The sequence below is a fragment of the Paraphaeosphaeria sporulosa genome, assembly GCF_001642045.1.
Source record: "Paraphaeosphaeria sporulosa strain AP3s5-JAC2a unplaced genomic scaffold CC84scaffold_12, whole genome shotgun sequence".
Classification (NCBI taxonomy): Eukaryota; Fungi; Ascomycota; class Dothideomycetes; order Pleosporales; family Didymosphaeriaceae; genus Paraphaeosphaeria; species Paraphaeosphaeria sporulosa.
The window spans coordinates 773,068-800,427 of record NW_017253371.1 but is presented as its reverse complement, the minus strand read 5'-3'; the positions used below and the strand labels follow the sequence as shown (position 1 = coordinate 800,427).

The following is a 27,360-nucleotide window of genomic DNA, read 5'->3' as shown; positions in this document are numbered from 1 at the left end:
AAGTACAACCCTCTCACCACTGCAAGCACTTATGAGTGAAACAACCATCCTTCGACGGCCACTGAATAGTTCATGCTGGACAACGATGGGGCTGGCCAAGCAGGGCAGCTGTCTTCTGAGGACATCACCTACTGAATCCCTCGTCTCACCTTATCGCAGAACATGGCTGACTCAAGACTTCAGAACAACTTTTGTTACACACAGCCGACGTTCACACGTCGGCTCAGTAAGTGCAATCCTCTCATCATTCGAATCACTTCTGAGTGAAACAAGCATCCTTCGACGGCTACCGAACAAACGGACCTTGTGGACAGCGATGAGGCTGGTCAAGCAGGACTGCTATTTTCTGAGGGCACTGCCTTTAGTGTGCCTCGCGTCTTCACCTGTTTCAGAATACCGCTGACTTCAAAATACAGAACATTCTCCGTTGCACGCACTTCCGAAATTGTTCATTCACTTCAAAAAGAAAAACTTCCCTAATTATCCCAAGCACCCACGAGTGAAACAACCATCCTTGAGACGGTCACTGAACAGACGGTTCGTGTGGACAACAATGGAGTTAGTCAAGAAGGACAGCTATTTTCTGAGAGCATCACTTCTTCTGCATCTCGCATCTTCAGCTTTTCTCCGAGCGTCGCTGACTTCAATCCCAGAACCTGTTCTTCCTCACACACATACCCACGACATTCGATTCTCACACCGCCTTCGACCTGACGACCAGCAATTCTGGTGTCGCACTTTTCCCCACACGCCCGGTAGGTCCAGCAGCCACCTGTGGCTCCCGGCCAGTGACGGCTGCCCCACTTCTCTCCATAAGTGAGCGGTGGTAAATACTGAGCCCTACATCAACAGCAGACTGGCTTCGACAAATTTCACCGTAGGGTCATAACCCCTTTGACGCGAGCATTAGGCCCGGGCCTTAAGTTCGTGAAGGGAGGAACCCAGTCTGCGACACATTTGCCACACGTGCCAACCGCTTGAACGCGTGCTGACTGGACCACAGGGATTCATACCAAGTTTTGGATGGTTTCGTGTTCGCGCGCCTTTGCAAGCCGCATTCTATCGCATCATCTACCATCTTCGTTACCTCCTTGGCCAGATCTCTCCCAAGGTAAGTCCAGCAGCTGCCTATGGTACTGGGTTCCCCGTACCCTTCGCATCCCCTTGCCCTTTGCCCTTGCCCTGGCTTGGTACCATACATTCAAAGAACCAAATGGTTTGTTAATCGGACGTACAGATTGCGAAGCACACAGCCTGTTCTCCATCGGTAGGTCCACGACACTGCTCTTCATAGAGGTCCCTTGGTACTGGCTTTATCTGGGACCAAGATTAAACCAGCCCGCTGTGATGCTCGTTTGGTCATTTCACACCGACTGCTAGGTAAAAATCTGCCGGCGGGTGAAGGTTGAGTGGTAGCATGTCTTCATGTCTTTCCTACGACTGGAGGCGCTCTCATTAAAGCCTCCCACATTCACGCTATATGAACAGCTTTACTGATTGGACCTATAGACTGCCGAGCCTATCTATGTACAAGTCTCCACGCCGTGGCTCGTCGCGGCTCTTGAGAATGGGCTCAGTGCTCCCCTTCTACTTCGACTGAAGTCCTCATTGGTAAGTCCTGAGCACAGTTCCCCAAACACTACAGGGTACCATCCACAGTGCCCGGTACATAAAGGCCTCTTGGTACTGGGTGTTACTGGGCCCGAGATGGAATCAGCCCTCTGCGATGATGCTGTTGAGAACCTTGCCTGTTTCACAGGTACAACAGCGAAAGATCCAGCGGGTGTAGGCTGAGTGTCAACACCCCTTCATGCCCTCTCCATGGCTGAAGGACCGTTCCCACCAATGCCTCGCACATTTATACAACTCGTTGAGAAGCTCTGCTCATTGGACTTACATGCAATCTAGACAAACTTGTCAGTAGAACGTTCTCGCCCAAAACGTCTTCTGCCGCCACGCGTTGTATTATCGGCAATACCACTGTCTCTCTCTGGAAAGTTCGAGGCGCTTGAGCTACCGCCTAAATCAATGACTGCATGGGCTCCAGACGGGTAAGCGTTCTAGCTCGTATATCCAGCAGCGTGACCTCCTATCCTAACGGCCGCGGAGTAGCTAGACTACGGTCTCATACCTCAGGCCATTGTTCGGTGGCGCTCGGGAGCGTTTGGCTCCATAAATTTCTTCCACATCAACCTGATCGGTTCAAGATGAGAAGCTAACGAACTTACAGCTATCTCCTCGCCTGATGAGTCTTTTCAACGCCTCGCCCTGAGCCTTTACTTCTCTCAGTTCCCGAATCAACTCGACATTTTGACCGTAAACAAGTAAGTCCGCAACTCTGTCCATCTCTCCTCACTGGGGCGTGTTGCCTTAACCGGCAGGGTATTGTACTGCGCAAGGTCGCATTGCACAACGCCACCGTGAGGCTTCGGCCGTCGCATTGATAGTGCAGAGCCTAGACGGTCCCGCGCCAGAATTACCCTCATGGCATGGGTGTGTCGGAGCATGCTTGCTTTTCGTGAGTATTGTGAACCGTAACTCGCACTCATGACATCCCTTCGCGAGAAACTTCCGATTTGGTGCCGAAGTTTCTAATGGACTTACAGTCCTATTACCTTGCTTTGAACACCATCACATTCTGATTGCAAAGACACTTCCGCGAATACTTTACGCACGGCTTCTCTTCTCCAGAGCCCATGACAGTAAGTCCTTCACTACTTCACCTCTTGATTCTCTTGGCCGGTGGCGAGACGGTGCTCGTGCTTCCTCATAGCATACGTAGTTCGCAGTTTGAACGTCGCCGGCTTAGATTGACCTCATGGCATGACTACGTCTGATCGTCCTTGCTTGTGGCAAGCGGCGTGATTTTTTTGTATCATGACATCACTTCAATCTGTGCTGAACGTAGCTGACGGACTTACAGACTCGACGCTTCATGCTCGAAGCTCCGCGCTCAACGCTCTGTCCTCGACGCTTTGTCCAACACCCTTCGCAACGCTCGGTGCAATGCCCACGCCCCGTGCTCAGATCTCGAAATTCCTGCCTTGCGCAGTACAGCGTGTAAGTCCAACAGCTTCTCCTCATCTTCCGACTCCATTGGCCGGCGACTATAGACGGCAGAGCTCGTGCTTCCTTATAGCATTCGTAGTTCGGGCTTCAAGTCGCCTGCCTAGATCTAATGACATGGGAGCGTCGCGAGCGGTCTTGCCTGTGGCATGTATCGCGACCGTTATCCGCGACCATGACATCCATTCGCTAGATCAATGTTTGGTAAGAAGCTCATGGACTCACAGATCAATTCACTCCAACTTGATCTCTCCACTCCATTTTCCAGAGACACAGCATCCGGAATTCGTCTTCAAGTGGTGAGTCCATCAGCTCCATCCTCAACACTATGTCCGGCGACTGTATGACGGCTAGCTCGTGCTTCTTTGTAGCATACGTAGTTCGCAGTTCATAGGTCGTCGGCCTAGATCGAATCACATGGGTGCGTTGGAAGCGTTCTCGTCTGTGGGGAGCATCGCGACTATAATCCGTAGCCATGACATTTCTTTGCTTGATCTAATTTTGGCAGGATGCTAATGGACTTACAGATAATTTCACATCATTCTGGAGACATGGGGCATCATGCGATATCGTCAATATGGTATCTATGGTAAGTCCGTCAGCTCCACCCTTCTCACCATGGCCGGCGGCGAGACGGTGCTCGTGCTTCCCCATAGCATACGTAGTTCGCAGTTCATAGGTCGCCGGCCTAGATCGAATCACATGGGTGCGTTGGAAGCGCTCTCGCCTGTGGCGTGTATCGCGACTGTAATTCGTAGCCATGACATCCCTCTTTGTCGAATTCCTGTTTAGAGCAAGCTGACGGACTTACAGACCGTGGCAAACCATTTCCAGACGCTCGACAACCCGCCAAATCGACCATATCGTAAGTCTATCAGCTTCACCTTGCTCTACACGGTCGGCGATGACATGACGGTGCTCGTGCTTCTTTATAGCATACGTAGTTCGCAGTTCGGCACATCGCCGGCTAGATTGACCTCATGGCGTGGGTGCGTTGGAAGCGTTCTCGTCTATGTGGCAAGTATCGCGACTGCCATTCGTATTTATAACAATTCCGTCCCTCACATTCATGCTCATGCTTGGAGAAGGAGCTACTGGACTTATAGGCTGGCGGTCGAAGTCTTTGCCTCGTAGGCTTGCGCAACAGTGCCCTATCCTTTTGAACGCTCGTAAGTACCGCCACTCGGTGCGCTGTCGCGATCGACAATTTACATCTTCACGTTGCATAATTATGGTATTTTACACCATCATGTTGCTTTTCTGGTCTGCCCACCGAGACTGGCGGCGCGACCGAGGAGCAGCGCACGACCAAAGAATACGCCAAGCTCTTCATGGACAATGTCTCAAAGAGTTGAAATACTTCATTGACATGTCTCAGGACGTGATGAACAAGCATATAATGGATTTCGACACCTTCAAGTTGCTTGGAAGAGAAGACCTGGGTTTGGGGCAAGCTCGAGGAGAACTTAACCGCAGCAAGGTCAGTATCAAGCTTACCGAACTGCGGCGTCAGGCTTCAGAACTCCAAGTCTACACCGTCACGTTGCAGGCTTTCACGGCGACACCTTCACGTTGCATTCCGCATGGCGCTGTAATGAAGCCTGCTGAGACTTCAGCTCCCTCCCATCCATAGGCTGGTACCCCAAATAGCGACCAATCTGGCTTTCCCAACTTATGCCAGAGCTTCAGCGCCGGCAGCCATAACCTCTACAGTAGGTCACGCTCGCTGAATCCGCTCGACTGCTCGTCTTATCTAACAATTCCAGTTCGTAGCCACGCTCTATGGTCAGCAGGCGCCAAATCAATGCATTGAAACGAAAAGCAAAAAGGATAATCTGAAGGCGAGGCTCAAGGCCATGGCCGTAGACGCCACACGAAGTAGCTGGCAGCAATTCAGACTTCCAGTTCAACCGCTCCCTCCACTACCCCAAAACGTTCGAGAACACTGCACTTCAGTTGAATCGCGCCCGAGCCATTCGACAAGTTCCTGGTCTCGCTGGACCTGCTGAAGACATGCAGTCGACCTGTCGGACAACGAGAACAATGGCTCGAACAGGAACCTAGCCGACCCTGATAGCGAAGAAGGGGATGACGAAGGGCAATTGGCAATGTCAGTTACGCGTTCATCAACTTCGTCGATATGAATCACGAAGAACGCCAGACTTGCTACGGGTTTGACGGAAAAGATAGTAGGTACAGGTAGAAACTGGTCACCATTACGTTGCAGATACTTGAACTGATACGCCAGGATACACGTGAAGGTAGGTTTGGGAAGGAAGCACGGAACAGGTCTAGCTGCAAGCTCTCGTGGCTGAATCCCACAGGTTGCACTTCTTCCCATAGGTGCGACCTCTGCACTTTAGCCTAGATCAACCCAAGCACAGTGACTCTGGGAAGCTGCGTCGCTGTGCTCTAGCCCCCCCCCCCCCCCCCGATTTGTTTATATTATGGAATCGGCGAGCGTCAAGTTTGGAGGTCTAAAAACATGTTTCCATCCGTTGACTATGGCGCCAGGAAGAGCCAACGGACATCTTGTGAATATGTAAGTGAATGAGAAGTAAGATGTGATATCTAACATGAATATGCTAGTTTTCCCAATACCATTGACATCATGATAGTGGTCGAAGAGGGAGCTGCTTCACAAAAAGCCCCGCGTACGTAGTGCTTTTATACCGTCTGCTTGATCATGCACAACAGGAGAATTCAAAGGGCACCGCCCATGTCAAAATTCCAGAAGTCAGGAAACGTCCAGCCTGACAAGTCGACTTGCATGTCCTGCAAATCGTCGAAAGCCCCGTCGCCAATACCCTTGCCGTCGTTGAGCGCAGTCGCGATAGCGACGGTTCCGGGGAGTATCGTGGGCATGTCTCCACCGAGGCCCCCACCACCGAGATTACTTCCATACATGTGTGGGGCCGTAGGGGGACCTGTAGACGGGCCGAGGCTCGAAGCTGGCGTCAGCGGCGAAGGCACTGTGACGTTCTGGCGTAAGGAGCTCACAAGCGAATCGGCAGGTTCTTTCTGTAGCGCGAGAACACGAAAACAGAGTGACGTGACCCGCTCGAGCGACTTGCGGCCTCGTGAGCGTAGGTCGTCGGCTGTGGCGTTGGTAATAGATGCGATTGATGTCCGTCGGTCCTGACTAGTTTTTGGCATGATGCCCTGCGCGGAGCAGAGAAGGAAGTACTCCATGTAGCCGGTGCCGAGGCGCATGACTTTATTCTCGAAGAGCAGGCGTACTTTTTCCAGGAGATTGACGGCAGTCGTGCAAAGTGTCGATGCAAGCAGGCTGTCTGTGGGGAGTTGGGGGATTTTGAGCTCTGGGCCACCGATGGGACGCTCCTGTCTGGATGCCACGCCGATGTCGATAGGGTGCACATAGTCTTTGTGATTGGGCGCATCGCGACCCTCTGCTGGCGATGCGTGGAAGCAGTTGTAGTATGTAGTTTGAGCAAGCGCTATGCCCGCCCGCAGAGCGTCGTTACGAAGGTGGTTCAAAGATAATATATTCTTTGCAAGCAGTTTTTCGTGGAGCATCAGGATCGTACTCGCGGCTTCTATACATGCCGTGAAAGAAAAACTAAAGCGCTTGTTCGTAGTGGCGTAAACGGCGTACGGTCGATGCAGTATCAAGAGAAATTGTACGAGTTGCAACTTCAGAAGCGTAGAGGGGATGTCGGCTCTAGGATCGGTCCAGTTGGGCAAGGTGTTCAACATAGCGTTCAGCTGGCTGTCGTAGTGGAGGACATCGGAGTATTGGAGCTCAGTCGTTGGATTGTTCAACAGCTGCAGAAGATGAAGTCGTAGCGGCATCGATTGTAACGACACGATCAGGTATGAAGTGGAGGTGAAGTGTTCAATCGGACGTCCTGCCGGAATTTGCGTTGTGTCCGCCGCGAAGGTTTCGTCAGGAAGATTGAATGGGGGTTGAACATCGAAGTAGAGGCCGCAGGCTGAAGATGGCAAGCCGCAATCAATCGAGCCTTGTAGTTCGAGCTCCACGATAGTCAGCCAGACCCTTCTCCGCATTTCCTTTTCGAACTCGCTAATACGACCTCTCGAAAGCAGCGAGGGGTTTCGATGTAAGCCTGCTGCGATTGCGACCCTAATTATGTCGCCGGAAGTTGTCCAATCCTGCTTAAGCTTTAGACAGTTGAGCCTCTTTGCGAGAAGAGAGAGACAATGAAGCTGGAAGAAAGTGAGGGTGGTCTGTTTCCGCGACTGCCGCTGCAGCCACGTGTCGCATGTCTCGATGAAATCCAGAGCCGTATCGCGATCGACTGCACTGTCGCCTACGAAGATATTGCCGTCATTTGGTTGTAGGCACTTGGTGACCGCAAGGATGTACAAGAGGACAGCGGCGAAGGGTGTAAAAGATTCGTCGTTGGATTGCCGCTCCCAAAAGGCTTGATATTCTCGCCAAAAACTCGGCTCATGCAATATGCGGTAGGACGTTTCGCATGTCTGGAAATATAGGGCGACCTGAGGATCGAGCGTGGTTTTGTCGGGTAATTGAAGGAAGATCTCCTCATCGTAACCGCGCCTTCGTGCATTCTTTTCCTTCATCATTGCCTTTCTCCGGACCCTGAAGGCTTTGAAGTCATCCCGGACATGGCCCATGTTGCCCGAAGAGATTACCGATTCTCTCGTGAAAGCCTGGAGCTCGGAGAACTATTTTCGATTAGCCGAGAATGTGTAGCTTCAGAACTTGAGATTACGAACCTGTGTCAGCGCGCTGAGAGGACATGTTGAGCCGTAAAACTGGGTTTTGAAGGCTTTGCCTCGAAACATCATTTCTTCGTGTAGGAGAGGTTCATTCGCTTTGAAGTCGTGGAAGTGTGACGGAGTCGAGTCGTACGCCTGTGAACCTGTGCCGCTCTGCGCAGCCAGCTTGTTCTCCAGTTGCTCTAGTCGCCGCTCCTGTACTAAAGACGCATGATCAGTAACGTCTCGTGCGCACTGAGTCTGGCGACTTCGCTTACCTCGTAGCTTCCAGCTTACAAGATCCGAAGAGCCAGCTCCACTCGGAGCGCTGTCGTGTTGTGCAAAGCTCGGCGGCTCTGCGTAACCATCGCCATTAACAGGTATATCCTCAAGCAATCGAGGGTCGTAGGTGCATTGGTCTGCCCTTCCGGTCTTTTGACAACGTCCGCAAACAGGATCTAGGCCACAGGGCGTCAGTCACGAAAGGTCGCGCTATCGGGATTCATGGAACAGTAACGAAGACTGAGCACTGGAGACACATCACAAGTTACCTACAAACTCGATCACATTTCATCTTACGGTTTCTGCAAGCGTAGCATGATAACACTTTCCGCTTTTTGCTGGCCCGCTTCTCAGCCGACGCGTCTGGCGAATTATCACGCGACTCAGCACTCCTGGTGGACATCGTTTCGTGAGCTGGTCGGTATTCGTAGATTTGGACTTTCGGATAAAGCGGAGAAGAGGGATGGAGGCGGATGTGGAGATGGCGATGATTCCAGATCGGCTCGGACTTTCGGCGGATTCGAATCTCTGGTCCGAGCGCCGTAGGATTGCGTCCGCTCCTCCACCTTGGGCAAAGTACGAAAGGGTTTTGCTTTGCAATTCGTTCAGATCAATTTATTCATGTAGTTGGACCGCTCCTCTCCAACGCCCAACGCAATCATTCCAAGGGTATCCTTGGCGAGGCGCTCCAGGGCTGTGGCTATGCCACGTGATATCCTCAGTTCATGATGAGACTAGTCAACTCGTCTGTGGGATTTTCAGCTTTTGAAGTCACAGATTCTGGTGACACGTACGATTCTGAATAAAACTTGACCTCGTACATATCACACGTTCATCGCGCGCATAGACGCTGCATGGTTGGGTGCTTCAGAGCCGACTCCAAGAATTCGATGGTGGGATGGGCATCACTACAGGACAACTGCTCTCACGAAGACTATGCACTTCTAGAAACGATGCCTATTCATCACGCGAGGTCAAGGCGGGATAGGAGAGGCAAGTCCGGAATGGGCTAGGTGACGACCACGTGTGCTTGGCTTAGTCACCGGCTCCGGATGTCCTCCTGCCCGATATCGGTTTTCCAGAAATTCCGCCGCAGCCTACTTCTTTCTTGCCGAATCATAACGTGATTCCACTACAAGCACGTGCATGCTCTTTTAAGTGCCTTTCTCTGAGAGAATGAGATGGTTGTCGCAGTTCGGGCCGTTAGCCATAGTACAGATTTCCATTTACCCGGGTTGGCAGTATGTCGCGTCTCGAATTGACAACCTTTCCAGCAATGTAGGGCGCAAGCATTTCAAAGGTTTTCTACTGCAGCCAGCCATACGTGTATCTCGTGCACAGTTTATCTTCGGAACACACAGCTGGCCACTGAAAATGCACGCAGATTGCCCTTACGACATTGAGATCCGGGTAATATATGTCACAGCGAGACTCTAGGGCACACACACCCAGCAGTCTACCAAAGCGCATTACCCGGAAAGCGCTATCTTGCATAGATTAGCGTTGTTTCTCATTGGCGAGGATTGATGATCGTCATGAAGCGGCTGACCATGTGTGTTATTCGAGATCTTCCAGAGCTTTTCATTGCTTCGCCAACCATTCCACCAAACCCGGTACCTAGGTTTCAGGTCTTGACACAATCTACGTGATGAGGCTCCAAGCTCTTGAATGCTGAGCCTCAGCGGAATCGTGCTTGGGCAACGTAGTCGCGCAAAGATGTACCTTTAGCCGTTCTCCACTTGGCCGTGGACACTGAAGACACCTTTGTGGAGACTTGATACTTAACGTGCCTTCACCCAACACCTGGCATTTCTGAGAGGCTCGTTGAGCCTCACAGTATCCTCTTCGCCTACCAACGAGCGAATTTCAGCCAAGAAAAACTCTACTCGAAGACGACGACTGACATGCTACCCCGCGTCAGTCTTCTGAGCAAGTTTCTCGAATACTACTCGGATCCAACAGTCGGCTCACACTGTTGTACTACGAAGAATGCCTCCGACAGGCCACTCGATTTCGCCCGTCCCTGCTCCATCCCCTTGGGTAACGGAGCGCCGCTTGTGTCATTCGTCGATAGTGGTCACTATTCCAAGATCGCTCACAGCGCCGCAATCCTCTCACTGGTCTGCCAAGGCTTCCAACATAGATGATAATCGTTGTCAGTGTTCATGTCGGAAGTAGTATGGTCGCCACCCTGCAGCTGGTGCCCTTGCTTGAACGGAAGGTACACATCAATTGAAAGGATTGATTGGAGGACAACGAAAGATTGCTTAGTTGGGACTGCAGCGGAATATTCTACGAGCAAGGTACTTCGATGGCAGTATAGTGTGGAGAATCCCTGCGAACCCCGCAAACGCCTAAGTGCCGAAAGTCTAGCTCTTGAGCCTAAATCGACTCCCCATCTCCTTGGTCATCTACACAGAGTGGTCACAACACTACAGCCTCTCGTAGCCGCTACCCCAGGTCAGGGTCTCGTTAACCCTGCTGCAGAACGAAGGTAACACCACCATACTGCATCGCAAGCTACTTACTCGCGCGATCTTGCTGAAGTGCATGGCCCAAAATTACTTTACAGTGATTGTATATCACATCTTTAGGGTCTTGTACGAACGGACTCCTGTTTCCATTCCACGAGACACGAAAAAGACGAGGAACACGGTTGCCCCGCAAGACGATCCTATCAACTAACTTGCGCATTGGATGTCAGCCATACAGCAACGACCGCTGAGAGCTACTAGTCGACATGGCCATATCGCCAGTCAACCCTAGTAGTGTCAGATGACAACGTGGAGTCGCCCGACTCTGGGGTGGCATGGTGCATCGATGCTTACCCGGTCCCAGAGCCGATGCCTGTTCATCCCCCGGAGCCACATTTCTGGAGCCTATCGTAGCCTCCTCATACCACAAGTAGCGCACATGAGGCTCACATCCTCACATCGAATTGATGACCTTCAATATGCGCAGACGAGGTGTGCATATCACTGCTCATGCTTCGGGGCACACACGAGCCCCCTCAAAGCTCCATCTACTGGGCTCGTACTATGCACAATGTCACAAATTGTGTCCTCAATCCTGGCCCTCATTCGTCTCTCCGCCTCCATTTGGGAAACTATTCGTTCCGCTCCGATTAGCGAGCCCCTCCAGATTGAAGATGTACCGGCAGAATCTGCGCACACTTCCCACAACTTTGCAAACTGGCTTTTAATTTGACAGGAACGAGTGTAGCACGAATCTACCTCCCGTCGTTCCGCGACGGCCTTCAAATTGAATAGCTAAGGTCGGTGCCATCATTCGACGATTGCTGCCGGGTCGCCTATAAAGAGCAGATGCTTCCCAATTGCTCCAGGATACGCCACAGGCTTCATCGATTGCGCAAGTTCCATCATGTATCGACTTCTCACTATCGCGTCGTCCCTTCTCGCTGTGGCTCAGAGCCAATTGGTGGGAACCCAGCAATCGGAGACACACCCTTCAATGACATGGCAGCAATGCACGGCGAAGGGCAGTTGTACCAGTAAGAGTGGCAAAGTCGTCGTTGACGCTAGTAAGTTCTTGTGCGCGCAATAGAAGATCGCATACTTATCCATGCTATCAGACTGGCGTTGGCTCCACACCAAGTCCGGGTAGGACGGCCTCAATTCCACCCCGCCGAACTTGTGACTGATTACTTTCTGCAGCTACGACAACTGCTACACCGGAAACGAATGGAACTCGACGCTTTGCAAAGGTAGAACATGCGACTAAGTGAGATTCAGGCAGACATTTACTCATATTACTACCAGACAACAAGTCATGTGCGACGAACTGTGCTCTTGACGGCGCCGATTACAAGGGGACCTATGGAATTACTGCAAGTGGCAACTCCTTGCAGTTGAAGTTCGTAACCAAAGGATCCTACTCCACTAACATCGGCTCTCGCACCTACATGATGAAGGACGACTCTACTTATGAGATGTTCAAGCTTGGTGCCAACACAGAGTTTACGTTTGATGTCGACGTTTCGAATCTTCCTTGCGGCCTCAACGGTGCCCTCTACTTTGTCTCCATGGATGCCGATGGCGGCATGAAAAAGTACTCCACCAACAAGGCTGGTGCCAAGTACGGCACTGGCTACTGCGATGCGCAATGCCCGCGCGACCTTAAGTTCATTAACGGCGAGGTATATATGACTTCCAGGTATGACAAATCGCACAGCCAGCTGATACTCTGTTAGGGCAATGTCGAGGGCTGGAAGCCGTCTTCCAACGATCAGAATGCCGGCGTTGGTGGCCATGGAAGTTGCTGCGCTGAGATGGATATCTGGGAGGCCAACAGTGTTTCGACTGCTGTCACACCCCACTCTTGCAGCACAATTGAGCAGAGCCGGTGCGACGGCGACAAATGCGGTGGAACATACTCTGCCGATCGATATGCAGGTGTATGCGATCCTGACGGGTGCGACTTCAACTCTTACCGTATGGGAGTGAAAGACTTCTACGGAAAGGGCAAGACTGTGGATACCTCGAAGAAATTTACTGTGGTCACTCAATTTGTCGGCTCAGGTGCCGATCTGGAAATCAAGCGCTTCTATGTGCAGGGCGGCAAGGTAAGCCTCGTAATGCTTATGAATTGCATCCAGTTACTGACAATTTTGCTAGGTGATTCCCAACTCGCAGTCCGCGATTTCTGGCGTTGAAGGCAACTCCATCACGACTAAATTCTGCGACCAGCAGAAGCAGGTCTTCGGAGACACCTACACATTCAAGGACAAGGGCGGAATGGCGAACATGGCATCGGCACTTTCGAAGGGTATGGTGCTCGTCATGTCTCTGTGGGATGACCACTACTCCAACATGCTGTGGCTCGACTCTACCTACCCCACGGACAAGGATGCATCGACGCCCGGAATTGGCCGCGGCGAGTGTGAGACCGGCTCCGGTGTAAGTGGTTCTTCCTCGAAGTTTGACGGTGGCTGTGTATTGACTTTGTCCAGGTACCTGCCGATGTAGAGTCCAAGAACGCCGATTCTTCTGTTATCTACAGCAACATCAAGACTGGCCCGCTGAACTCCACCTTTGGTTAGATAAATTCGGCTACTCATCAGCGGCGACCGAGCGGATCCAGTGCGTGCCAGGAAAAATTGACGCGCGATTGTCTTCGTAGTAAACATCCTCAGCTTCTGTACATACTTGTTCAGGCCGATGTCCTCAGAACCAACGCAATTGAGATTGTTCTATCAGAGCGTATTATGATGATTATTTTTCTTACATCTCGTCAAGACTTTCCCACTGCAAGTGTTCGCGCTATGCTTGTTTCGGTGTCAGCGCGGAGTGCGAGGGTGTTGCTCGCAGCGAAACAAGCCTGAAACCAGCCTATGGTTTCAACGCAGCCATCTGTTTTTGAGCAACCATCGCCCTCGTTATTCTTGCAAACTCCAACACAATGGATGATTTGAGATATGAACACCATTTGAATCATCGTGGAAGGGCGAATAGGCGTATTGCGGAACTATTTTGGGTTGCGATATGCGCAACGGTCTTCGCGATATGGCTCCAGCGTACAATGAAATGGTGGTGCAGACGGTAAAGCCACCATAGTTCCCCAAAGAGATGCGCGCTGATATTGGTAGTGTTCACAACGAAAGTCTTAGGCTAACGTGGCATGCATCTCTTTCTGCCTGGCTCGCAAGAAGAGCTGCGCTTGCGCGAGGCATCTCTTTGGTCTCGCTGCCGCTGGCTCATGTCTCTTTGGGCCGTGCATTTTCTTTGACAGTAGGTGCCATCTTGCCGTTTTAAATGCATCTTACGCGGTCACCATGTACATACAACTTTGTAGCGGGCCTTTACTGACTTACGCCCTTCATAGGCGTACACATCCATCATCATCGCAATGCTTTTGAGCGTTGACGCACCAACATTCACTTTCCATTTCACAGATGATGTAGCCTTCCGTGCCGCATGGACAACAATCTCACAAATCCCACTTGTCTACCTTCTCTCGGCGAAACGCGGTCCTCTCAACTATCTCACCGGTCTGACGTACGAGCGCATCAACTGGATGCATAAATTCGTAGGAAGAATGGTCTTTGTCTCGGCAACTACCCATATGGCCATCATGCTATCCTCAATCTCGATGTCTGAGCTCACAAGCTCACATGACGACGCCATGCAAGTTGTCCGTTACGGCGCCGGGGCGTATGTGTTGCTGCTTTGGATTGCCGTCTCGAGCGTCATAGGGGTAAGAAAGAGATGGTACCGCTTCTTTTACATCAACCACTGGATCTCGACCATCGTGTTCCTGGGACTTGCGTTCAACCACGTTCCCAGTTACGCGCGACTGCCCATCTATGCTTCCATTGGACTTGTTGCAACAGACAAGATGCTTGTCACTTTTGGGTACCTCTTACTCAACATGACCATCCGTCCCATCAGAACGAAATTCAAGAAGTTTCGGAGACGCCCAAGCCCAGCTAGGGAGGTGCACGTGCTAGCTATGGGCCATCCGATCAAGATGGTGGCGCCGCTCGTTACAACTGGGGGTGAAGGCGCCCCAGAGTCGACGACAGTGATGCGACTCAGTGATCTGCCGTTCAAGTGGAAGCCTGGCCAGCATGTAAGGATGTGGTTCCCACGCCTAGGCTCGCTTGAAGTACATCCTTTCACACCAGCGACGTGCTCCGACTTTTCAAATGGACGGGAAATTGAAAGCCAAGATGCGGAAGAGCATGGTCTGCTACCCATGGAGTCAACAACACAACCGAACGACATGATCTTGATGGTCAAAGCGCACGATGGACTGACTAGAAGACTTGCAGACTACCGTGACCAGTGGCGATCTCTTCCCTGTCCAAACGCAAGTCAGCCGAGCTCTTCGCTCATTGCGTTCATTGACGGCCCATACGGAGAAGGCCCAGTTTGGGAAGACTACGAAAACATAGTCATGCTTTCCACCTCGACAGGCGTATCGTTTATGTTGTCGGTTCTCAACTACCTTGAGCATTTTTCATTTGCAAACAAAGGGCGTCTGCGTACGCGACAAATTCACTTCGTTTGGGTGAACAGGCATATCGAGCCAGTCTTCGAGTCGACCATCACCGAGCTGTTTTGCAGGAATAGCACTGCGCTTCGTGATTCCGGTATATCGGTGAAAGCTGACTTCTACATCACATGTTCTGCCTCCACAGAGCCGGACGCCTGCGACATCGACCCGTTTGCACACCTGCGTCGCTCTAGAGGAAGATCGCTCATTGGCAAGCCCCCTCTACGAATCAGGAATCCAAACAATCCAGATGATTGGAATTCGGATGCAGAGTCGACACATACGTTCCAAAACAGCCCACGAACAAGTAGTGACAGAAGCAGTCGCTCGAGCGAGGACACCTATGTTGAAGAAAGGACGGAGGAACAACGACCCTGCCTCTCTGAGTTACAATCTATCGACAATAAACTTGAGACATCTTACTGGGCCAGATTTAAACTATCAAACTTGGTCCGCAAGGCACAGAGACAGCCTGAGAGATGCCAGTGTGCGCTACAGCAGCACCAAGAGCGTAAAAGCAGAGTACGACAGTTGCCACCATTCTTGTCGAGACATTATGGCACAAGACCGGACACTGATACTATACTGAACGCTGCTGTACCGCGAACGATGCTAGCGAAGACAATGGTCACCACCTGCGGTACGAGGCTAGGCAGTGATATAAGGAAGGTGGTCTCACAGATAAACATAGACTATGCATTGGGGAAGAGAGAATCAGGAGTGCAGTTCTGGGACGAGAGCATGTCATAAATCCTCGGTGAGGCTGTTTTCTTTTCTATAGATACCCTAAACTATTATATTTGCCGTACTAGTTGTGCTCCATCAGTACCTCTTCGTGGTGCGCTCATAGTTCGGCTTGCCGCCGTGCGACCTCCAGAACTCTGCCTGGTACTCCTCCCACGACAACTCGGGCAACTCTGGCTTCTTGCTCTGCGGTGGTCCCGCTTCCATCATCCGGTCAAGACGATCTTCGTCCTCCGCCTCTTTTGCCTTTATCTTTCCCTTCACCACAGCATCAGGCAGCTTCATGCTGAAGCTGAAGCCAGAACGTGGGGCGGACTCCTGCTCGCTCGACTTCGATAGGCCTCCCGCACGCGGACCGTCTTCGCCCCTGGCGTAGACTCGCTGGACGAAGTAGGCTTCGCGCCTCAGCTCGTGTGCTTCTCCCTGCACAAGAATGCAGAGCGAAAGGCAACCGAAAGCGTCAATGCCCCAGCTAAGGGCTCCGCTATCCACGGCGTGGCACTCCAAGAAGCCAGGATGAGCGCGCTGCTGTTCGGCGGAACTGCTATCGCACTGCGAAGCACAGAGCTCTGCGAAATTGATGGCGCGATTGTCGATAACGAGGCCAATCAAGCCAATGTTTGCGGACTCGGCAAACGCGAAGCCGGTCTGGATGGTGGTGATTTCAGGTTCGTGCTTCGGGATGATGTAGATAAGGGCCTTCTTGATCTCGTATTGCGTGCCATAGCTCGCGGCGGGCGCCTCGACGGCGGCTTTGGTGTACTTGGAGCATGCATGCTCGAAATCGGTCTGCAGTCGGTCGTGCATTGCGGAAGGCACGACGTCAAACTTGGCGGCGGAGAGGGGACCGTTGGCTTCGATGGGGACCAAGTTAGGAGCCATTGTGGCTTGTGGAGTGAGATAATTGGTAGACTGAAGAAGAAGTAGAGTGTGTTGCGGCTTTGTGCGAGAGAGTGAAAGAGTCTATCGTTGAGCTACAAGAGTCAAACGCGCTTCAAATTTTGAGGGAGTGAGTGCGCGTTCACCTGAGAAACCCCCTTCAGGCACGCGCTAATCGAAATATACAATAGAAACAGCTAAAATGTGTAGATATATACTTGGAATTTCTTTCTTGCGTCGTTGCAATGCAGCATTCTCGCGGACCCTATTGTGTCTCTTTTACATCGTTGCATATCACTACCTAGGTGTGCAATATCTAGGCAAGTCCAACTTGTTACGAGCTGTGCTAGGATAGATTATGCTATTGGAGATTGTAATTCAAAGAGGAACGCATGATTTATCCCAGGAGGACCACATTATGGGACGATTGCAGCTGCAAAAGGAACCGTACAATGTCTGGCATACATGTTGTATTTCTCGGTATGCTTGAAAAGACTTGTATGAACTTAGAGCGTGGTTGAAAGCACGGTAGCTCAATAGGTGCCTGGCCCTTTAGTACCTCAGAGCATACGCATAGATTGCCATAGTCTGTTTGTTCCTTGAACGTGACGTTGAACGTGATCTAACTCCAGCGGTTCTAGCATCTTGTAGCAGATTTGGTACCCGTGACGGCGAATCAATGTTCAGGCAGCATGGGAATACAATGGCTCGCCTCGTGAAACAGCGTGTAGGTAGAAGTAGTCGAGATATTGCCCGACATGGATTAGCGCACTGTTGCTGGGTGAGCAACAGGGAAGTCGCGTCGATGGCACCGTCACTAGTCCCCTCACTTCTCAAGTTTTGTTCATGTTCCTTGAAAACTTCTCTTCAACTCCAAACCACGGCAGACGTTACGCCCACATTGAACTTCTCGTCCATCTACCACACTGCCTCGTATTTGCATCATACGCCATCGGCTGCTTTGATGACGGCCAATCCTCCCACATTGGAGGTTGTTCGACGGCGAGAGAGCGGGTTTCTTGCTCTGTCTCTGTAGGGTCTCACCGCAGTACGCCGGATAGATATCGAGGTGGCTGGCTATCGCCCGAGGAATGCCTTTCTGTTGTCTACGGTCTTCTGTGCTCAGACATCTTTGCAATGCGGGCCATAACGTACGATACCATATAGATAGCGTCTTCTGGTGACACGTGACAGACTGGTACGCTGATTTGGCCGTGTACCAAAGATTTCCAACGTTTATGACTATCGTTTAACACAACCGGCCATACGGAGCCGAGACAGGTGTACATGTTTGTCCTTTCCCATTGTGACAAGACTTGGGACATACACTTCGGCTTGCAAGCCCGATGACTACGCCAGAGAGTCCCATGCTGGGCTCTTACCCGCAACCGTACCCGTGCAATCTCCTCGGCTCGAGCATTCTTCCATTCGCGTGGTTGCTTGAAGTACGACGTAGCCCTGCTGACAGTTCGCAACCCGACAACAACATCCGTCGTCGTAACCCCGTCGCCACGACCGGGAACAAAGCTGGTAATAAAACACATGGGACCATATTGTCAACACCGGATAAACCCAAGCTTCTGAACTCTGGTAGCCTGAGCAGCACGCCTACGTCGAGCGCGAGCGAACATTCGTTGCGTTTCTCCAACCCCTTATTCCCTTCTCTTTCCTAACCTGTGAAGCCCAGCCATGATGGGCAAGCAAACTAAGCTCGTCGTACTTCGTTTGCGTTCATTCGGCCCAGAACAGACCCAACACTTCGGTCCCGAGCGGGCAGGACACAGGCCCCGAAAGGAACATGCTGGGGTCATAGGATTACAGTGTGATGGTCTTCCGACCTCACATCCCTAGGATTCGTCAGGGTAGGGGCGTTTCCCCGCCCGAGAGGAGCCAGCGCTTGTGTCTGTCCCGAGAGCCCCAGCTCTCTTTGTTTTGGCTATGGTAGTATCTAATAGGGATATCGACGACGCCAGACAGGTCTATCGAAGATTGTGCTCCTACCCGGGCCGTGTACTTCTACGTCTTCGGTGGTTTTCTGAGCTCGAACTCCTTTCTTAGGAGTCTCATGGGTTGAAGTCTTCAGGATTCGCACACAGTTTACTGATACTTGATAGAGTCGTCGCTTGTATCGATCAGGGACCTCCCCTCGATTCCTCACGTCTCGCCCAAGTGCGAGTGAGTTTTCCTCAATCGGTCTGCCTTTACCATTTAGTCGCCGTCCTCGCCTCGACAACGATCACAACTTCACATGTAGAGGCCTATGAAGAACACAGACCAGCCACAAGATCGGGGCTACACAGTCCAGATATGGAGTGAGTAATGACAACTGGCCAGCCGGCTGGAGGGCGGTGTACATACGAGTGAGAATTGAGGCACAGAGCGGCCGTGTCCTGATTAGACATCCAGTAGCATACTCGCCTGCCACGCCCTTCACAGCAGCCACACCGCTCTTACCTAGATAGCATCCAGCAATAACCCAGCGAACTTCCTCCCCAAGCTCACCAGCCACACACCCCATCCTTGTGACCATTCCTCCGCAAGGTCCACCCGACGCCCGCCTGACCTTCCACCACACGCATCCTCCCCTCCCAAACCGCACTCCAAACTCCCTCACCTCGCAACACCTCACCGCCACTCACACACGTCCGCCCCTCCTCATCTACCCCACAATGCCTCACCCGTCAATCATACACGCCTGAAACCCTAGCGCCCACCAAGCACCACCAAGCCTCGCGGCCTCCCCACCCTGCCTCATGCACTCTTCTCCCCCAGACCCCCAAGCATTGCGTTTCGTTTGTCGTCGCCTCGCCCCTTCCATGCCATCTAAAAAAGGGTCTCGGGGTGTGGCGGTGCTTGCTTCGGAGTTCGGAGGCTCGGCGCACTGTGACAGGGGTGCTCGGAGGCGTGGCACGCAGGGTAAGCAAGGCCACGAGGGAGAAATGTCCGATGCGGTGCTGGATTTAGATACTGGAGGAAGGAAGGGGGGAGCTGGGTGGGCCTGGAAGCGGTCCCTGAGCGCGCGCATTCCGGGTTACTGGAAGAGGTGCCCAGAAGCGGTATGGCGAGAAAGGGCCTCGGGCTCGTCTGCCGCTGCGCATTCCTCCTCGTCTTCACGTTCAGGCTCCGCAAACAGGACGTCAAAAAGGTAAGGCAAGGCAAAGACACCTGATCACGCGCAAAAGACCCAAATATGCGATATGTACTATTGATTGTACGCGGGCAACCCGCCAGGTGCGCCCGCTCGACTATCCATTCCGTTTAGAATTTAAGACTACACAGTAGCTTTGCGTGCACCGTAGTATACACTAGTAGAAGCAACAAAGGAAAGTGGTGTGGTGTAACTGTAGGAAAAGAACAGAACAGGTATACGCTGTGAAGCAGCAGAAACGCCATGATCCATGCTGTGCAATGTGCAGTTGCGCGCGCAAAAACGGAGCGCCGCCTTAGATAATACAGGGAAAAAGAGACTTCATGCTCGTGTCGTCATCCGTCGTGTCCTACTCTTCTTGCTGCTGCTGTCTGGCCGTCTCCAGCACTGATAAGGATGTTTGATATTGGTGGAAGGTAGGCGCGTGTCAAGCTCTCCGAGTGCGATTCGCGTCGAAATGTCAAAATATTCACTCCCTCCGCCCGTCTATGCTCCGTTCGGTAATTTGCACCATATCTCCTTTATGTCTTCATCTTCCTATTCTTGTCTCTTTCTCCCGGCTTACGAGCTCTTGCCCGCCTCGTACACTTTGCCCATAAACTCATCGGGGCTCTCGCGAAGCTTCCTTGTCTTCAACACTTCTACAACATCGCCGGCCTCTCCGCCCATACAGTTGCCTTCAAGGGCGCCCATGAGTGCAACTGCAATACGAGGAGGAATCTTGTCGCCTTCGATGGTGTACACGTCCATGATCCGGGCGGCATGCTCGATAGAAACGCGGTCGCAGAAAAGCCCGCTGAACATCGGGAGCAGATAGTCGTGAGGTTCGACGCGGAGTTCAGTCAAGCGATTCGCCATGCTCGGGCTCTTCTTTCTCAGGGCTGAGAGCGTGGTGTCGTATGCCGCAGTAATGGCGATCATATCCTGAAGGAGGAAAGAGAGTGGTAGAGAGCGGTTCATCATGTTGGAAAGTGCAACGAAAGAATCTGCGGCAGACATGTTGAGGAGAAACAGAGCAGCTACGTGGTGGATACCGACGGTGGTATCAACATCGGAGCGATACGAGCTGTAGGCAACGCAGATGTTTACGAGTTCCTGGTGGAGCGGTTGCTCGGGCAATTCCTGTGTCTCGGGGGCGAACATCTTCAGGTCCGGGAAGACGCTCTTCGTGTTCTCCACGATCTGGGCGTAGCGGCCATTGAGAGCGGAAGCGCCAAGCTCTTTGACCTGCAGTTGAGCTTTCTCCAGGGCTACGCTATAAGTGATTTCAGAAACCTCGAGCTCATTTCCAATGGCCTTCTTCCAGACATCCCCACGGAGCTTGGCAGGGATGCCGTTCCACCACATCTTTCTATGCGAGCCCTTGAGTTCGGGGCTAGACATTTCTTGCTCCCAGTTCGGGAGTAGAAGGCTAGACCAGTATTCGGCTTTGATTCGTTCTGCCTTTTCTCGTGCGAGGGCCTCGTCTTCTTGACGCTTCGCTTCGAGACGTTCTGGCTGTTGTTAGGGTGGGCGCTTGTAACCTAAGGAGGTACTTACCAGCTTCCTCAATCCGCGCCAACATCTTCTGGTATTCCTTCAGATGTTTCTTCTCCTCCTTGGGATCTTTAGGCGGCAACCAGGAGGGGCGAGTCCGCGAGAGGTATTTTTCCTTCTCAGTTGAAGGCTGAAACGGATCGATTAGCGGGTCGCTCTTCCGCACTGGCGGCAGAGGAACCGCTTTCTTCTTCTTCTTTGCCTCGGAGTCTCCAACTGATGACGAGCGCGACAAGGGCTGCTGCCGCTTGATTTCCTGCTGGTGCTCTACCTCGGTCTGGTATTCCTCGAGCGCCTCTGTAAGCTTCCGTGCATCAGCGTCAAGCGCTCCGTATGTCTCCTCCCATGTGTGTGTCGGCTGGCGGCTCAGCGCAGGAAGCTCGTTCTCTTTGTTGGGATCGGGGGCCGGTGACTGCGAGGGATAGCGGCGTTCTGAGAAAGCTGACGAGGTCTTGGAGAGCGGTTCGCCGCGTTGCGAGACTGGGCGGCTTGTCGCGGGGCTGGGTGAAGTCTGGGGTGGGCTGCCACACGAGGAAGGTGCAGGGGAGCGTTCCTGTGCAGGTCGCGGCGAAATGGGTACATTCCAGATGACTGCATCCTCGGGGAGGTCGTCGTCTCCATCGTCGACATCACACTCTGCCTCCCGCTCCTTAGCGGTCTTGCGGGCCGTGTGCTGCCATGACTGTCTCCTGGAAGCCATTGAAGGAGAAACTTCGAGGTTCCGTGAGCTCTTGCGAGATAGCGAACGCTGCGAGGAAGTAGACGAAGAAGAAGGTAGTGGTTTGTTCGGGGACGGGGAACGCGAGCGGCGGACGGGTGCCTGCAGGTTGGTGATGTTTGCCAGCGAAGGAGCGGACGGCGACGAGAAGCCCCTCCGGAGCTGCTTCGCTGGTGCATGGAGCTGTGATCCCGCACGCAGGTTGTGGCTCGTTTGGATCTTCATCGCCGCCGGCCGTGACTTGGATCCCTTTGTGAGGTCGCGGAATGAGTGGGGTGCTGAATGCGGAATGCTGCGTGATCGTGAAGCCTCGTAGAGCACACGGTTCGGCGAGTGCGGCACAGGGAAGGAAGATGGGCCCGTGTCGTCGGCCAGGTTGATGTCCTCAAAGTGAGAGAGGTCGCTGGGCCCCATGTCGCTGAGGCCCTCGGAGTGGAAGCTGCTCGACTTGCTGCTCTTCGAGTTGGTGAGATCGGGCGGGCTGCCCGGCGCGGCCAGCGGCATGGTGTTTGCGTGCTGCAGGACGGCAGCCATGAGTGGTCTAGGGTCTTTGCTCCTCGTGCTGTTGTTTTGCTGCAGGGCAATGCGTCGAGAGGGACCCAGGTATCGTGTGGGAGGTTGCTTGGCGCAGACGGTGCGCTGGGACGTAGTTAGAGCAGAGACATAGTCGGACTCGGTAATGATGTAGAGGCTCTTGTCGGGGTGGGAATGAATATAGTGGACATCCGGGTCGAACGGTGGACCAGCGCCGAATGCGTGGTGTTGTTGCGCTGCGAAGAGCGCGGTAGGCATCTTGGATGGTAGGCGCAATTTCGGGGAAGCAATTTGGCTAAGCCCCTGACGGGAGCGAGCAACCCCTGCAACGCCCGGGGGACAAAGCGTGGATCAACGACAACGGCAGAATTGGACAATGGAAGGTGCTCGAGATGCTTTCGATTTAGGAGTGCAGGTGCGGGTCAGTGAGGGGAGTCGCAGGTCTACATCATGGTTTGGCGCTTTACTCAGGCCGCAAGGGATCCCTCGGAGTTGACAGGTGCTGCAAGCGTTTCCAGACGCCGGGAGCGTAGGAGCCTGGGCAGATGTGAAACCTGATGGCTGGTGTGGCTGGAGACCGCCGCCCACTGTGCGAACCGTTGGCCATCGGTTACATCACGACGGCCGCTTCTCGAGGAAAATCCGAACCAACGGCCAATGGTCGGCGTCGTACGGGTATCTATCCAGAATCTACATCTACACCAATGCACGCCAGGACCAGTGACCTCGACCCGGCGGTGGGAAATCTTCATTTCGGCTGCCACGATTGCACTTGCACCCTTCAGGCCTCCGGGCCATCCGCGCGCTGGTTCAGATGCACGCCAAGCGGGCGGCGTCCTCGAGCATGCACCTTTCCGCTTTGTTAGTCGGTCGGACTGCCGCCTGCGCGCCTCGGAGGTACGCCAGCACCGTGCTGTGCTGTGTCTGTCTGCGCTGAAACACAGAGTGGAAAGCCCTCGACGCCAGCCTAGCCGTGGTACATCAGCAACGGCTCGACTGTGAGACGCCCGGGCCAGCCACACTTACCACTGGACCTGCCTCCGCGAAATGACGCCCCGTACCTTCTCCGCATTCTGTGCCGCTCGGCTGCGCGTTCTGCGCTGCAACATTACGAACGCCAATGCCATGATACTATCAACCGTGCCTGTAGAAATCATGCGTCAGTCCCAATTGATCATAGCAGGGTTGCGCGATGATCGACGCCGCATCCCAGCTACTGATGCGATACTTGCTGTCGACTTCTCTTACGCTTTTGGGCAAAGGCACATACTGATAAGCAAGCTGGAATGTATTGGCCGCGCCTTGGAAAGACTCCGGGCATACTCAAAGCACCTCACCGCCGCTTCGTGGAAGCTTTGGTACAGATTAGCTAGCACTGTTGCCACGCTGTTGAACGACGTGTCAATGAGCATGGCCTGCAATTGGATCTTGAACCCACTGTTCCAAGTTAGCACTGCGCAGTCCTTGGTTTCGGTACAGTCGCTCGTCTACGCGCTCCAAATAGCGTTATAGCGCCGCGGATCCTACTACTTACTTGAGCGCCTTGCGATGGAATGTCTGTCCGGGCACCTTTGCCAAATCCACCGTCAATGAATCGATCACGTCTGCTAGCGTTAGCCAAATTCGTCATCATGTGTAGAGGAATGGGTCGACATCGGTCAACATCTCACGTACTAGCCGGACCGGTGCGCGCGTTGCTTTTGCTGACTTCAAGGGTGCGCATGTCTATCTGCACGCCACAGTAGGGGAATCTCATTCCCGAGACACACCTCGGTATGCGAGTGCCATCTTCCGTAGCCACATCGAAGTTTGCTAACGACTTTGAAGACTTCACTTCGACGCCGTAGTCGGCGTGGCCGCGATGCATGACCTGTACGAAGCGCTCCGCATGCGCGCGGTTAGTCGAGATCAAGCAAAAGTCGTCAAGCAGCCTAAGCAGCAGACAGTCGCCGCCAAGCGCAAAGCTTAGGACCTCGTGCTCCAACTCGGCGTAGAAGAAATTGCACAGGATGGTCGAGAGTATCGAGCCCTGGGGTATGCCTGTCTTCTGGCGGTAAAATCGCTTTCCGATCTTGATGAGATTGCGTTCCACGTGCTCACGCAGCAACTGCATCAGGTCATCCTTCGTCTCAAGTCTCTGGGCGTTTGTGTTCACGAACACCGTGTTCGCTTTCGACCCGACATAATTATCTCGAACCAGGCTGTCAAATGGAGCATTGTCTTTTCCGCCCGCGCTGTGTGCGACATAGCGTTTCTGCGGCACTGGATTCACGTACTGACCGTCGAGCCGCTGAAGCTGACCCAGAGCACGAACTTCCACATGCTTGCCGGTATGGTACTCCTGCAAAGACAAGAGGCTATCAACCATGGCAAGAAGGCGTTGCTGGGGTATTGTGTCGAAGCAAGACTGCACATCAACCTTCGCAAAATACAGCGGAGCACCCCCAAGACCCTGCTCAAACAACGACTGCTTGAACGTGGACAATTTTGGGAACATGTCGCCCACCGAGAATAGCGACGATCCAAACTTCTCTGGATGGAGCGACTGTTGGTCATTAGTAAACTTTTGCTGGTTCGGGCCTGTTCAGGGGTCGGACTGACCTTCTCGTAGGTGATGACATTGAACGCAGGTGACATGACCGAATTGATACTGCGGCCTAGAACTGTAACACCATTCCTTACGATTTGTTGCCTCCGCTTCAAATTCGTGATCAATCTCACGCCAACCTTTTTGGGCAGCAGCCGTATCTTGCTATACCCCAGCGGCCTCACCGACAAAAGCCTCGTAGCATGTTCAGTAGGTACTTCCTCGAATAGGTTGAATCTCAAGTTTGATAAGGAAGGCTCCGCCAACATGCGCCAAACATCATGTCGAAAATAGAACAGACGGTTGCGATGCACATTCGATTCTGTGACGTGGAAATTCGAGCGAATAAGCGGAATCAGAAACGAATCGAAGACCCAGTACACAAACTCCAGCAAGATCTCTCTGCGTTTATCGTGATCGGATTTAGCCATCGATGCAGCAGGATCTTGACCGGGCGGCCGGAGCCAGGCTAATGTGGATATCTGCACGGCTGTCAAACGTCTATGCGACTTTCATGCATACGATTGGCTTACCTGGATGCTCTCCGTCACCTGATGCAGTGTGAGGCTCTCAAACCTGCGGAGGCTGACGAAGTGGTCTATCCAGAACATGATCATGCGCTTGTTTTCTTCGGTTCCCCAGAATGCATTGGGGATGACTTTGGCGAGTACGGCGCGGCAAAATGCGGAGACGTGCGCCGTGGGACACGCCATATCTGTGAAACAGGTATCTTCTACGGCTCGAGGCTTGGAGAGAGAGTCGGAGTCGGCCTTGCGTCCTTCCACTGGATCCACGCCCCGCGAAGCATGGTCTTTTGGCTGCAGTGCGCTTTTCCGCCAGCACGGTTTGGAAGAGAGATCGAGTCCCTGTGAGCGTCAGCTTGGTCCGTCGAGGGTACCGTGTTGTGGTTACCTCAACAGGGCAATAATGGCGCAAAAGTTCTACGTATGCGCACCGCTTGGTCAGCTTTCGAAGCTTGTTGATCAACTCCGTCGCCTGTCCACGAAGTCTTTTTGGTACACGCTGTTTCCATCTTAGAACCAGCTCATTTGTGCGTTTGGATTCGGGAATCTCCCGGCACATCGCCTGATGGATTTCTTTTTCTCGTAGTGTGTAGTCCTTGAACGCCATGGTCGTCTCGCGCTTGTCTACTACCGAGGCAAAGACGTTGTGCAACCCATACTGACGCGGGAATATATGCCGCAGTATGTGCACGGTCTGCTGGTGGTTGTCCAGGTCTGGAAATCGATTCAAGACATCTGTTCAATTAGCGATGCACTGTAGCCAAAGCGAAGTTACTCACGAATGTGACGCATCCCGAATCGAACGCCTCCTTTCGCATTGAGGGCTGCACGCGCATACAGCATACGATTTCGAACGAACGTAATGGCATTTGGCGTTCGGTTCTCGCTCGTCAAGCCGCTTGGCTTTCTAGTTGTAAAGCTGTTGCCGGATACTACTGCAGGAACACTATCGAGACCAGGTACAGCCTGCAATTCAGATATAGGGATACCGCTCATTTGCAGCAGGTTGCCATCTCCTTGACTTCCTTCTACAGGTGAGAAAATGCCGCAATCCGTAAGCATGTCCATCATGATGACTCGCCCTTCCTTGCCCAAGACGGCGTGTAGTCGACACCATAATGGCCCCTTTAGCGTTTCTACACCATTGTTCCTGAAAGATGATGATACTCCGGGAATGGAGTGGGCTGTCTTCTGTGGTCCGTGTTGAGCATGCCCACCTGACCGCTGGAAGCCATGGCAGAGTAGATGCGATGGCCTGTACGACGTCGATCGCTTGAAGAGCCTCCAGATCACGAAGTCCACAATCTGCATCCTGTCAGCCGTTGTGTATACTTTAGACTTTGGAGAAACATGTCATAGCTTCCCCATTGTACCACCTGTGCAGTCAGACTTACCTCAGCCTGCAGGAAATAACCCGGCTTGAAAGTGCCCGCGGTACCGTTGCTGGCAGCTACCTCCTGCGTGAAGGTCTCGAGGTCTCCATCTCTTTCTCTCGCCGCAACCTCTGGATTCCCTGCACGCGGGCTTGGTACCACACCCACCAGGGTCGCGTCGAGTAGCTTGCTGAGCTCCGGGTCAATACCACGTGGTGCAGTGTCTTGATGACCGGTGCATTTTCCTAGTT

At 52.9% G+C, this 27,360-nt stretch overlaps 7 protein-coding genes across 7 annotated transcripts; 3 read left to right on the top strand and 4 right to left on the bottom strand.

Annotated features, from left to right (window-relative positions):
* The first annotated feature begins 3,867 nt into the window (after positions 1–3,867).
* Positions 3,868–4,863, top strand: CC84DRAFT_315815 (uncharacterized protein). Its single transcript, XM_018185829.1, has 2 exons — positions 3,868–4,778; positions 4,833–4,863. Exon 1 carries the CDS (start codon positions 4,079–4,081, stop codon positions 4,697–4,699), a length of 621 nt encoding a protein of 206 aa, XP_018030944.1. The 5' UTR covers positions 3,868–4,078; the 3' UTR covers positions 4,700–4,778; positions 4,833–4,863.
* Positions 4,864–5,769: 906 nt separating this feature from the next.
* CC84DRAFT_1190625 (uncharacterized protein) lies at positions 5,770–8,455 on the bottom strand (the record flags this gene model as incomplete). The annotated part of the gene is made up of 4 exons (XM_018181125.1): positions 5,770–7,737; positions 7,789–7,991; positions 8,049–8,228; positions 8,326–8,455. 4 exons carry the CDS (start codon positions 8,453–8,455, stop codon positions 5,770–5,772), a joined length of 2,481 nt encoding a protein of 826 aa, XP_018030943.1.
* A 2,978-nt stretch (positions 8,456–11,433) lies between these two features.
* CC84DRAFT_1102432 (1,4-beta-D-glucan cellobiohydrolase-like protein) lies at positions 11,434–13,111 on the top strand (the record flags this gene model as incomplete). Its single annotated transcript, XM_018174964.1, has 7 exons — positions 11,434–11,593; positions 11,645–11,672; positions 11,727–11,776; positions 11,832–12,208; positions 12,263–12,634; positions 12,687–12,968; positions 13,022–13,111. The coding sequence occupies 7 exons, from the start codon at positions 11,434–11,436 to the stop codon at positions 13,109–13,111; spliced, it is 1,359 nt and encodes a 452-aa protein (XP_018030942.1).
* A 785-nt stretch (positions 13,112–13,896) lies between these two features.
* On the top strand, positions 13,897–15,816 carry CC84DRAFT_1230736 (uncharacterized protein; the record flags this gene model as incomplete). Its single annotated transcript, XM_018183700.1, has 2 exons — positions 13,897–14,474; positions 14,646–15,816. Coding segments are annotated over 2 exons (1,749 nt in total), but the record flags the coding sequence as incomplete, so codon positions are not given.
* A 72-nt stretch (positions 15,817–15,888) lies between these two features.
* CC84DRAFT_1222075 (uncharacterized protein) lies at positions 15,889–16,692 on the bottom strand (the record flags this gene model as incomplete). Its single annotated transcript, XM_018183328.1, has 1 exon — positions 15,889–16,692. The coding sequence occupies one exon, from the start codon at positions 16,690–16,692 to the stop codon at positions 15,889–15,891; it is 804 nt and encodes a 267-aa protein (XP_018030940.1).
* A 3,492-nt stretch (positions 16,693–20,184) lies between these two features.
* CC84DRAFT_315695 (uncharacterized protein) lies at positions 20,185–23,159 on the bottom strand. Its single transcript, XM_018185827.1, has 2 exons — positions 21,377–23,159; positions 20,185–21,330 (listed from the first exon to the last, which is right to left on the bottom strand). The coding sequence occupies exons 1-2, from the start codon at positions 22,881–22,883 to the stop codon at positions 20,399–20,401; spliced, it is 2,439 nt and encodes an 812-aa protein (XP_018030939.1). The 5' UTR covers positions 22,884–23,159; the 3' UTR covers positions 20,185–20,398.
* A 2,293-nt stretch (positions 23,160–25,452) lies between these two features.
* On the bottom strand, positions 25,453–26,513 carry CC84DRAFT_315704 (uncharacterized protein). Its single transcript, XM_018185828.1, has one exon. The coding sequence runs from the start codon at positions 26,341–26,343 to the stop codon at positions 25,783–25,785; it is 561 nt and encodes a 186-aa protein (XP_018030938.1). The 5' UTR covers positions 26,344–26,513; the 3' UTR covers positions 25,453–25,782.
* Between the last annotated feature and the right edge of the window lie 847 nt (positions 26,514–27,360).